The 12,072-nt window shown below is 44.1% G+C and overlaps 3 protein-coding genes across 3 annotated transcripts; 1 reads left to right on the forward strand and 2 right to left on the reverse strand.

Moving 5' to 3' along the window:
- Nucleotides 1–8,014: 8,014 nt before the first annotated feature.
- Nucleotides 8,015–8,998, forward strand: LOC128715992 (dehydrogenase/reductase SDR family member 4). Its single transcript, XM_053810913.1, has 3 exons — nucleotides 8,015–8,154; nucleotides 8,224–8,761; nucleotides 8,828–8,998. Exons 1-3 carry the CDS (start codon nucleotides 8,015–8,017, stop codon nucleotides 8,996–8,998), a joined length of 849 nt encoding a protein of 282 aa, XP_053666888.1.
- A 162-nt stretch (nucleotides 8,999–9,160) lies between these two features.
- Nucleotides 9,161–9,880, reverse strand: LOC128714118 (EKC/KEOPS complex subunit TP53RK). Its single transcript, XM_053808994.1, has one exon. The coding sequence runs from the start codon at nucleotides 9,878–9,880 to the stop codon at nucleotides 9,161–9,163; it is 720 nt and encodes a 239-aa protein (XP_053664969.1).
- A 150-nt stretch (nucleotides 9,881–10,030) lies between these two features.
- Nucleotides 10,031–11,195, reverse strand: LOC128713523 (replication factor C subunit 2). Its single transcript, XM_053808384.1, has 3 exons — nucleotides 11,116–11,195; nucleotides 10,933–11,044; nucleotides 10,031–10,864 (listed from the first exon to the last, which is right to left on the reverse strand). Exons 1-3 carry the CDS (start codon nucleotides 11,193–11,195, stop codon nucleotides 10,031–10,033), a joined length of 1,026 nt encoding a protein of 341 aa, XP_053664359.1.
- Nucleotides 11,196–12,072: the final 877 nt, after the last annotated feature.

Consider the following 12,072-nt stretch of genomic DNA (forward strand, 5'->3'; position numbering starts at 1 on the left):
CCGAGGTATTTTTGCTTATCCTTCCTCCACGACAGCATCGATAAACGCGTAGTTTTTCCCAACTCGCATTAGGTTTTGTTATTGTTTACTTTTGCACATTTTAATTGCTATCTCTACGGCGAGTTATTTATTTTTAATCCCTTCCTTCCAGGGCACAAACACAGCTTGATGAGTTTTGCGGTGCCGTCAACACTTGATTAGATCTGTTTGAAAAATGGTTCCATTGCCTGGGAGACGGAACGGCTGGATTTTCAGTTCGCCAATGCGGTTTTTATCTTTTTATTGGTGCCGATTATACAATTCTGTCCGCATCATCATCCTACTGTTGTCACACGGCACACTTCCTGTTCCGTGTCCGCGGTGTCCACCAAAGGAGATGCTGCGATAGTTTGGTGGTGACAATTAATTTTTCCCCCTTTTTACCACTTACTTATGGGATGGCATCCGGAACACCGGATATTCCGCGGTTGTAGAGCCGGATAGAGGCTCGAGGCGGATAGGGGAACGGAGAGCGTTAAGAGGGTGAAACAATCGTTAAGCCATCCCAGGCGGAATGGAAATCATAAAAAATCATTAAATTACGAGTTAATGATGCCTGGAAAATCGGGCTGCTCGGTTTAATTCGACGACTATTCGTTCTGCGAGACCATTCGGCAGGGTGTGTTGTACAGCTTTTTTTTTTCTTCTACAAATTCAGAACTTTACTAAGCAACATCGTGGATTGACTGTGAGTCATGCAAAAGATGGAGAACAATTTCTTACTTTTTATTGCAATTCGGTAAGCAAGCTAGAAGTGGCGCTTGCGGACCGATCGTACCGTGTCGAGTCATCGTCCTCGCGCTGTCATCAGCGAGTCCGATTTGATGATCCGGAATAAAAAGGTGGCGTGAAATTTTATCATTCATCATCGGCAACATCGATGAAATGAAGCGCTGTTTCGAAGCAAATGACATAAATATGCATGAGCGCAACGCATCGCCTGTCCCAGGGTTAGAATGGTCGGAAATCGGAAACGATGCTCTGTTTATTGCCGAGAAAAGTTGTTACATATCGATGGTTTTATTTGGGATGCATAAATTAACACGCATTGTGTATGTTATATTGGAATAGTTAAGAAGAATCGCTGACTGTGAAAAACATTATTACAACTCAGGAGATTCTTATTAAACCTTTGGCAATTTGCTACATAGCTTGATCTCTTGCCATATCATTCCAAACCCCTAAAGGTATGCCATTATAAAGATTTCAGCTTCCACAGACTGAAGTAATACATTGCATACATTTAGGCGCTAGAGTCGAAATTCCATTCCCGACGTATTCGATAGTTTGAAAATCGAAGGAAGACGTTTGAAGACCGAAAAGGATATGTCCAACTACACGAACTATCCCAGCCCAAATGATCATCGTATAAAGCAAACTTTAAACTTAATCTTCAAGCCTTATAAATCTCCATTTCGTACGATGACTCATCCCTTTTCCCAACTTAGGATCGTTGTTCCTTTGGTCGTTACGCATCAAATGCACCGTCAAGTGGCTGTTCCCTTCTGGTTCGTTTGATTTTTATTACGCACGAGGGTTAAAATTGCTCTCTATTGCTCGTACTGGGGCCAGCCAAATCTAGCTACCCTTTCGGTCTTGGAAAAAAATTGTCTCGAACGATAGGAGGAAAACATCACTGTCACTGACCGCTTGAACGATGGAAACCAGACAAGTGTCCAACTTATTTGGTTTGGACCCGTTACATTAATGTTAACCAAATGGAGAAGTCTTTGCCAGTTCGCTGTAAAGCTTGACTTAATTATACAGTTTCTAGTAAGAAATCGCTCTTATTTTAAGAAAATTGCAATGAGTTGTATAAGAGCAGATCTACACTTTCAGCAATATCTCGACAGCTTGCAGTGATAATCTTAATGGGATTTCCGGATACCATCTTGCAATCTGTACGTCACATTTGTATAAATTATGTTGTCACCCGTGTTATGTTTGCCGGTTGATTTACTTTGCTTGCTAACACCCTTCGGTGGGGAAAATGCTTGATTTTGCCTAATCGAAACCTTTCTGCTACCATAACATTAGGCACATTGTTAGACACAGTTCCAGAACTCCATCGAAACTCCCGCACGGCAGATCACTGCCACGGAGATGTGTACTCGGGAAAACCCTCTGATACATGCATGACTTAACCGAAGCCATGTGGTTATGGTGGCAATCGGCGGGCTGGTGTGGGTACAGCTCTACAACCATCCCAGGATACAATTGATTTGTTTTTATTTATGGCATTATTTTGATTCGATTCGCCTACACGCTTCCGGCTCCCGTTCCATCTTCCACGAGAAGTAACAATCGAATCAAGACTCACCCGGAGGGAAAGGTCGTTCAAGGAAGGAAATGGACATTGACTTCGAGAAAGGAAGGAAAAAAACACAACTACTATCGTGATCGAAAACTTTCCATCCACCCGGAAGTGACGAAAATCCGCCCGAACCGTATCGAACCCGGGGTTGATTGTCATCGATGAAAACAAATCTCTACATTACCGTCCCTGCACTGCCTTTTCACACGCCGGTTCTAGCGAGGTTATGTTGTGATGTTACGGTAATAAAAATTGATGGGTGATGGTGGGTGGCTGTCGGCGCATCGGTTCCGGTGCCGGTTGCGAACGGTCACACTTCTTCCGGTGTGTGACGAATCGATGTACAACAAATGCGTTGATGTACACGTGGGCTTGGTTGGTAAGAAAAATGATCGGATGCTGCATGTGCTTATCGGACAATGTACATCCAAAGGGCCACGTGAAAGGCAGCATAGACAAAGCGATCAGAAACTATTTTTATTCAACAACCAATAGTCATCAGGGCAGCTGGCAAATGTTTGTACATATTAATATCGATTGTAGCAAACGCGTCACACGCGCTTGGAAGGAGTCGACTCACTTCGCCATTTGTCACGCTTTGCTAATGGATGTTTGGATGATACACTATCATAAACAATCTTTGCTTTATCGCAGTCCGTAGCTAATTGTTCAATAGTTTGAACATTCGGAAAGAGAGCAAAACTTGCCAACAGTGCTTTTTCGTCAGGAGTTTAAGTCAAACCAAGTTTAAAATATAGCAATTCATTTTCTTATCAATAAATTTGAATGGTTTTCGGAATAAAATCACCCACTCCCAGCGAATGGGAGAGGGGTCGTTATAAAACTACTGCAATAAATCACAGAATCGGAATACGGATACGGGCGCGGACGCCACCATTACAGCTTATTTTATACATGCTTTAGTCATGCATCGGTACACAACGATCAAAAGTTATCATCGTCCATAAAAGGATACCCATTCCCGTTGCTTCTTCAATCGTCCATTGCTATCAGATTCTTATGTCACTGCGCTTATCCTATTGCCTACGATTTTAAGGAAATCATTCCTTGCCGACGTTGCTACCGGCCAGCACTGCTGGTGCTCCATTTGGATCCACCAAACAATCACATTCCAGATCGGCAATCCAGCGGCCCCATCCCGTTCGTCCCGGTCTGTACGCCAGAACGGAAACAAAAGGCGGAAAAGTTGCAAAAGATGCTACCCGGCTATTCTGGGGACCCCGATGTGCCTCCGAACGGTCCGCTCCGTTACACACTGACTTCTGGTGTAGATATAAAGAGTAGCAAAGCGAGGCAAAAAGTCACCAAACAAATGGACCACCCAATGGAATGGGGAAGGCTCATGCCACGAGCAGAATATGGCCGAGAATAAAACTATTTGTACATAAAGCTGGCGCCAAGATGGCGGCAAAGTTTTCTACCGATGGCAATGCCCATTGGGAGGAATTCTTGCTCCTAGTTTGTGTTTCTACTTATGGAGGAGTACCCTTATTCGAACGTCTCTTTGTGCATTGTAGACATTCTTCTTGGGCTCTATGTTCCGAACGGTTCAACGAACGGTGCACCGATTGGACCATTCTAAGTTCCCTGCTAAAGTGCCTTAAGACCACTTCTTATTCTGTTTTACTTTTAACACAAACACACGCAATAGAATCGATGCCTTTGTGAAGAGAAATTTAGCCTTTTAGTTGACTGGTGAAATAACAAAATGGCCGTTAGAAGAAAAGTGGCTGAATCACTGCGCGTTTGTGTGTCTTTCATCTTTGGGAAAAACATGTTGAGACAAAATGACTCGCTGTCAAATGTTGTCCCATTGGAGCCCTCCGTTCGCACAAATTGAATGGCATTCACCTAACACTGCGCTCTTGGGTGCATAATTTCCTCTGTCAGCAAATAATGAGAATTTTCTGACAGGATTGGGAGCTGATTGTGACATATGGTGGTCCATTATGTAATGAAAATTGTGACAGGAAGTTGTGTATTTCGAAATATTTAGACGAATAAAATGAAGTCCTGAAGTCACTCTCGATATGCTTTATAAGTATTTCCAATATTTCGACAGATCTCTCCACTAAAGCGATACGAACACTTTCCATTCCATGTAAATCACCTCATGAAACCCTCATCGTTCTCATCCTTCGGTGATCATTAATCTTTCGAAACTCGAAACGGTCCGACTGCGTTCCTTAAGGAATACGCACCGCCATGTCTTACTAGTGCCCTGGCTGTTACGAGCGCAAACACAGCTTCTAAAAGATCAAAATCAATCGACCAAACTCTGCGGACTTGGAGGAACGCTGGAACGCTGGGCGGTTCGAGTTTCCGCCGAAATCAATTCACCCACACACCGGGGAACCAACGTCACACGCCACGTGGGCACAATCTAGGCACTTTGTCCCCGGCATCCCAGGGCTCGGGATGTCAACGAGCGTAAACAGAACAATCGCATAAACACACTTCATGCCTCCGCGTCCTGTCGCGTTCCTACGTGTGTGCGGACCCGTGTACTTCCGACATTTCGCCTTCCTGCACCCACAAGTTCCTCACATTTTGGATATCTCTGTCATTTTTTCCCCCTTTTTCCTTGTGTACCTTTTCTTCTCGAATGTTGCTAAAATGTTTACTCATCGGTTTCACTTACCGGGACGCTGGGACGTTCCAGCGGTGGCGGCGTTAGCACAATGAGGGAAGCGTGCGGACCGGTTGTTTCTCAGATTTGTTTTTCTTCCTGTGGCCGTTTATCATCTCGAAGTGGGGTTCTTCACTGCACGGGAACGGGAAGCGTGTGTGTGCTTGTAGTTTCCTTTTTTTTTTGGTCATAGTTTTTTTTCCCCCTACAACACGATTCACATCCTTCACGCCACAGCTTCAATCCAAACGTTACAAAACGGGGGAAAATGGCCGATTGTTATCTGTAGCGTAAATGTATTTAGTTGTACGCCGCGTTGTGACCCTCTCCTCCGTTTTTGGCCGCATCAGCACGAGACCTTAAAAATTGACGTTCACAGTGTTGTGTGTTTTTACGGATTGGCAACAAGGAACTGTACCCCAAAAAAAAAAGAGCGTCACAAACACGGGAGATTTTATCTCCTTTATCAAGCGGAAACGAACTCACAACAGTCGGAACATTACAAACCACCAATAAATTAAGCCAGATGTAAATGGACTTTGCTTCATCTGATGTGTCCATCTGACCGACTCCATTGAGGGAATGGGAACAGTTAAAAATGTCGCTAAATGTGTCCGTCGAGTGTTGTTTGACAGGAAGTAGACAGGTTTTAATCGCTATGAGCCACGCTGTCATAAACCCATTATCAAATCGTTTAATAGCTCTACAGCAAGAGGAAACTGTTGAAAATTTAAATTACATTCTTCCAATAGCTATACTTGCAAGAACCTTGTTAGTGTGCGGGGTGTTACTGAAGCCATCAGAAGAGACAAAAGAACAAAATCCACCACTTGTCATTCAACCAACTTCGTTGCAGTTATAAAATCTTCATCAAAACTCCGAGCCAATCTTCCGATCGTTCGACCCCGTAAATAATAAAACAAACTTTTCCTATTAAACAACTTTCGTTCATTAGAATCCAGAATTCCATAAATCTCGAATCTGATACTCTCACGGTGCCCAACTTTGTCCGATTAACCAGATCCAATAGATCAAATTGTCCACGAAGTAGGCGATCGTTTCGAAAGCCACAGACAACCTCTCAAATTATCACCACAGCTCTGGTCCCTACGGGACAATGGAATCCCAGCGGTTCGGAGACCAGTGCGCTCCGTATCACTACGATTAACAATTAATTTGGAACGACTTAAAACCAAATTACATTGGCGTTAACTGCTGTAAGAGGGTTGCGACAATAGTCCAGCAAAAACCAGACGCTTCAATCGTTGCTTCGGTGTTGATTTCTGAACCCTCCCAATGCGGGAAAAAACACCACCTAGGGAGCAATTACCGTGGGTCGAAATAATTACACACTTCTGCCGCTTACCCAATAGTGGGTAACTGCTGCTCGATTCCAGGTTCTGCGTGTAATGTTACTCCAAAGTCCCTTTGTCGAAGGGGGTGAGTGAGAACGTGCAGCAGCAGCAGTTCCATCCTATAATAGACTAAATAAATTGACTTTATTGCCAGTCAGCGAGCAAAGAGTGGAAGATATCCTCGCCGATGTTGACGGCGGGATTAAATTGTTTCGTTGGTAAGGATGCTCTTATCTTTCCCACTCGATCAAACGTCCCGAAACCCTAATGAAGTCGAATTGTACTGTCTCAAAATGGGAGCGTCTCGTTGTTTCATCGTAAGCGTAGACCCATCCCGTCTTGAAGAACATCATCAAAGTTGCTCGTTTGGTGATCTCCATCCACTGATTATGCCACACAGCGCAATAAAGCAATTGCGCCCTTGGTGTGTTCCGGATGTCCATAGGACATTGCAGATTCTCGATTCTGATTTGCTGCATCCCGCTGGCAGTTGAATTATTTTTCTACAAAAAAGATGAATAGCTTCATAGAAGATCCGTCCCAGGAAAACAGCGTTTCCTTCAGGAGATCGTGTTTTTTCCCATCCCCAATGTGATTCACGTGTTATAGGCGGCACCCCTATGATGTGGAAACGTGGCGCAAGTTTGCCTAAAACATTATCCGATGCCGAGTATCTCACGTCGTAATGCTTCAATGCTAGCGAACAACATCAGCGCTGATTGGGCGACACGAGACTAAACAATGATGCTATCCGTTGCGTTATTACACAGAGGCATTATAATTATAAAGGCATATTTGGTGAATTATTCGAAATCATTTTGGTCTACAATGTATGGGCGTATGTTGGATTACAGCTAGCTCGTGGTGATTATGAATCCTCCAAAGACCACACTGATAAAAAAAATATCCTTCACATATCCGTGTACATGAAAAGAAAATGGCAATGGTAGGAGATGAAAGTACAACAACTTCACATACATATCACAAACATAATCTTGAAATGTGTGCGTTCCCATATGCAACGATTAAACATTTTAATTCTGCGTTATTTTTAGTCCTTTTGAACGTCGTGTGACCCACAGTGGCTCCATCTATTTGTCGATGTTAGAAGTAAGGTGACTTGACTGCATTTCCTCAAAGGAATAGTGGGTCATTGACATCCGCAGTGGAATATTTATAATTAGAACAATTTAACAAATCAAACGATCATTTCTTATCTGAGAATATCTTATTTTATACAAGATATTTTCTGCAAGTTCTATGAACTAATTTTCTAGTACAGTTAAAAATGATTTACGATGTTTTGTTCCCTGTGTAAACCATTGTGCATGTGTGTTTATTGACAAACAACGCACAGCTCGAGCTGTGGATCCATTTGCAAAAGGCTGTTAAAATACGCTACAGTGTAACTTTGTGAAATCACACTCAGCTAGTCGATAACTAATCACAAGGTAGAACATGTAAAGGACATTTTGCATAAAAAATGTGCAATTTAGAATTGTGCATATCATTCCTCCACCATAATCGAAAAAACGAACCACCGGACAACACTGACAGCAACATTCTTATCATCCTACGTACCTTTTATTTTACTTGCTTATCGCGCGGCAACCAGGTTCAAAGTGCACGCTCCTACGAGTGCCCAATTTGGAGAAAATGTTCCGAACGATGGCTGGAAGTGCTGCACTCACACAAACTATCCGCATGACGATGGATCGCAATCTTTGCAGCGCTTCGGGAATTGCAGCTAAACGGTTAACCGGAAAGGTGGCCGTCGTAACCGCCTCTACGGAAGGGTAATAACTAGATTGTTTTAAACCCATATGAACTTGTTTCTTATCACTTCATTCGGTTTTCCTGTTCAGCATTGGTTATGCCATCGCAGAACGTCTTGGGCAGGAAGGAGCGAAAGTGGTCGTTAGTAGCCGTAAGCAACAGAACGTCGATCGTGCCGTGACAGAGCTTCGATCAGCTGGTGTAGAGGTGTCCGGAATTAAGTGTCACGTCGCTAATGCAAACGATCGGAAAGCGCTGTTCGATCATGCAGCGCAAACGTTTGGTGGCATCGATATTCTCGTATCGAATGCAGCGGTGAATCCGGAAGTTGGAGGTGTGCTGGAATGCAGTGAGTCTGCATGGGACAAAATTTTCGAGGTCAATGTGAAATGTTCCTATCTGTTGGCGAAGGAATCGTTACCGTTTCTTCGCGAGCGAAAGGGTGGCAGTATCGTATTTATTTCGTCTATTGCCGGCTTCCAACCGTTCCAACTTTTGGGTGCATATTCCGTCAGCAAAACGGCACTGTTCGGATTGACTAAAGCTGCCAGCCAGGAACTGGCGGCAGAAAACATCCGAGTGAATTGCATAGCACCTGGGGTGGTGCAAACGAAATTTGCCGGAGCGGTAAGTACCTTACAGTAGGACATTCCTAAATGAAACTCATGATTGCATTCGTTTTTTTTTTTGTAGTTGCAAGAATCGGATGCCGCCAAAGAAGAAACATTGTCACGTATCCCAATGGGTCGCATCGCACAACCGAAGGAAATTTCGGGTGTTTGCGCATTCCTTGTGTCGGATGATGCTAGTTACGTTACCGGAGAAACTGTAGTAGCATCCGGAGGTATGCCATCTCGGCTGTAATATCTTAAAATAACTTAAATTATCGCGCGTCTTCCATACGGTTTAAAGTTTGAACACGGTGGTGTCTCTAGGTGAAAGCTTTCCGGGCTTGTACTTTATTAATTTTACAAGCGGCATAATAAATCATGTTAAAGTGGGGTAAACTTAAACGCTTGACTGAATTTAGCCCACCATCGTTCTTTTGCGGCCACGGGCACGTACCTCCTCATACTTTGCAATCGTTTCCTGACAATTGTTTGTATTGTGCACACGGTAAGCTTTCAGTATTATCGCGAACAGACCCGGCAGTTGACTATGGGCGCTTAGAATGGCCCGCTCGAGCACGTACAAATCGACACCCTTGTTTTCGTTGTTATCACTAAAATGGGATAAACCAAAATCGATCGTTACCAATCGATACGGAAACAGAAGATCTTCCGCATCTTTCTCCACTGGATCCAGCAGCAGGTTTGAGGTGGTCAGGTCACCGTGCACTAGATTGTTACGATGCAGCACACCAACCACGTAGCCAATCTTTTCAGCCAACTTCCGTAGCTGTGGTGAATCCATCGCATCAGGCGAAGAGGCTGTTAGTTCATCGATGAAATCCTTAGCCGTTCTGCTCTTTTCGAGATATTCCATGTAGATTTTTCGTTCCTCTAGATCGGCACCGTAAAGAGCTGGTGTTAGTAGACCGGCTGTGGCACATCGTTGGAAGGCCTTTTGTTCTGCCTTAATGCGCTGCCGGGTGAGCTGACGATCGAGCGCCGGATGGCGATATTTCTTTTCGAAGCGTTCCTTCACCAAACAGCGTGTGCCTCTGTAGGTGCCGATGTATAATTTACCTTCGGCTCCCTGTTTTATAAGCTGTACTTTAGCGCTATTTTCACACGACTCTGCCATGTTTTGTTGATGTCTGTACACCAGCTGTTTCTAGCCGACTGTCAATTTGCGAACGGAGTTTGACAGCTGCTTGGAATGCGCAAAATTATTCAACGCTCTACTTTTTTTTTAATTTTAACCATTTATTTTAGTAAACAAATTCTTCCGATCCTAGGAATGTTCATAGGAAGCTTCACACATACGAGCCAACAACCCGGACATTTGCAACAGCGAGTTAAGTCCATCCACAATCTTCATATGAGTTTCGCCAATCTCCCTGATGAAGTACAGCTTCAGTTTCTCATTCATGTCCATACGCCGGCAAACGCGAAACACATTGCCAATAATGTCCTCCGCCGCATAGCCCAATCGCCACAGCTTGTTCATGATCTTGTAAGCCTTGTGGATGTCACCCTTGATGCAATGCTGCAGCATATCCTGCACGAGCAGTGGATGCGGTTCATCGCACACCTTGAACACGTTCGCGCCGCTTATGTGCCCGAACCCATTCGCCGTTGACTGCAGATTGTTGAGCGCTTGCCGCATGTCGCCCTGTGCAGTAAAAACGATCGCTTCTAGCCCGTCCTCATCGTAGCTTAGCGTTTCCCGCTGACAGATTTCTACCACTTTGGCTAGAACCTGTGCATCCGAAAGCTTCGAGAACCGAAGCATGGCACAGCGGGATTGGATCGGTTCGATAATTTTTTCGCTCGTATTACAAGCCAACGCGAAACGTGTTGTGTTGCTGTAGATCTCCATCGTTCGCCGGAGGGCCTGTTGGGCACCTTCCGTCATACTGTCCGCTTCGTCCAGAATAACGATCTTATGCCGCCCACGGGGCAGCGTTACCTTCTGTTGGGCAAACATTTTAATCTTGCCCCGTACCACGTCGATACCACGCTCATTGGAGGCATTGAGCTCGAGGATGGCTTCACGAAAATTGGCCCCGAGTAGAATGCGTGCCAGGCACAGGATAGTTGTCGTCTTTCCCACTCCCGGAGGACCCTAACAAACGGAGATGGAACGTTAGTACAGTACATCGATGCGACAATGAAAATTGAACCGAAACGCACCGCTATTATAATATTCGGAGCATTTCCCTGTGTAGCAAATATTCCCAACCGAGCGACCGTTTCCTCATTGCCAACAATTTCCTCAAAGCGCTGCGGTCGGTATTTCTCAATCCTGTGAACAAAACCATACTTACAATACCTTCACATAGGGGGATTCATACGATAGCGACAAGCTTTACTTACCACGGAAGGTTTTTCTTTTTACCCTCAGCCTCCTTTGAAGCTCCGGTTGAGGACGATGTGGAAGCCACCTCTTCCGGCATGATTATTTTAGTATGATAAGAGAAATTCGGTAAAAATTGTTACCTCAACCCGTACTGCGCGACTCGCAAGTAAACAATTTTTGTTTTGGCGCACTTTTCCTTATGGCCAAGATACACACATGTATCCGACAAGTCGGAATGCCTTTTCCAATTACCCTTTTCGAAATCGTACGAAATCGTACTGTACGAGCTCAACAAACTGCATTTTAAATTTATTTGTAACGTTTGTACAATTTTTTACAACAATTACTTGCGACACCTCGATGTTACTACAGCCAAAAGATTTTTAAAATATGTGGCTGAAATGTTTCACGCTTCAAATTACCTACGAACCTTGGCAAAGTTCGCAATGAAATGTCAACAGGGTTTGGGAGCTCCTAATAACCGGGTCATACAATGAAGTCGTTGTGATTTTGTTTCATTTGACATTACGATTGCATGAATCTCGTCCATATATTGTAAGATTATTTCTAGGAATCGTTGATGTTTCTTATGTGATCTAATTATTGCACGTTCCCACGACTTCCTACCTAAAATCTTACCAATATCCAGCATGAAGCACGTGAAACGATGATCCGACACAGAATCCTGATATCAATCTCACATGGTGACAAGCATCAATATGGCGACTGCGAAATGGTACCCTTCCATCGCCTGGTGGCCTTGAAGCATTCTGCACTAGGATAGGTAGACTTTGACATATCGGTCTCGCTCAAATGTTTAGATAATTTTCACTCGCTTTTTACCTCCGGAAAATCCACCACAAAGCAAAACTGTTTTCTTTACTGTTTGCCGACGATTCTCATCATACTCCATAGTGGAAAAAGCTGCAATGTAAATTAGTGTTATGCCCAGCAAAGTGTTGTGCTTGTGCCGC

Source organism: Anopheles marshallii, chromosome 3 (genome assembly GCF_943734725.1).
Source record: "Anopheles marshallii chromosome 3, idAnoMarsDA_429_01, whole genome shotgun sequence".
Classification (NCBI taxonomy): Eukaryota; Metazoa; Arthropoda; class Insecta; order Diptera; family Culicidae; genus Anopheles; species Anopheles marshallii.

Bases quoted from the DNA above. Each gene is read 5' to 3' on its own strand.
- LOC128715992 (XM_053810913.1), top strand. From the start codon at position 8,015: ATGTTCCGAACGATGGCTGGAAGTGCTGCACTCACACAAACTATCCGC. The intron at 8,155-8,223 runs GTAATAACTAGA...TTTCCTGTTCAG, and splicing joins GTAACCGCCTCTACGGAAGG to CATTGGTTATGCCATCGCAG. The intron at 8,762-8,827 runs GTAAGTACCTTA...TTTTTTTTGTAG, and splicing joins AAACGAAATTTGCCGGAGCG to TTGCAAGAATCGGATGCCGC.
- LOC128714118 (XM_053808994.1), bottom strand. From the start codon at position 9,880: ATGGCAGAGTCGTGTGAAAATAGCGCTAAAGTACAGCTTATAAAACAG.
- LOC128713523 (XM_053808384.1), bottom strand. From the start codon at position 11,195: ATGCCGGAAGAGGTGGCTTCCACATCGTCCTCAACCGGAGCTTCAAAG. The intron at 11,045-11,115 runs GTAAGTAAAGCT...TTTTGTTCACAG, and splicing joins AAAAAGAAAAACCTTCCGTG to GATTGAGAAATACCGACCGC. The intron at 10,865-10,932 runs GTGCGTTTCGGT...TCCGTTTGTTAG, and splicing joins CTCCGAATATTATAATAGCG to GGTCCTCCGGGAGTGGGAAA.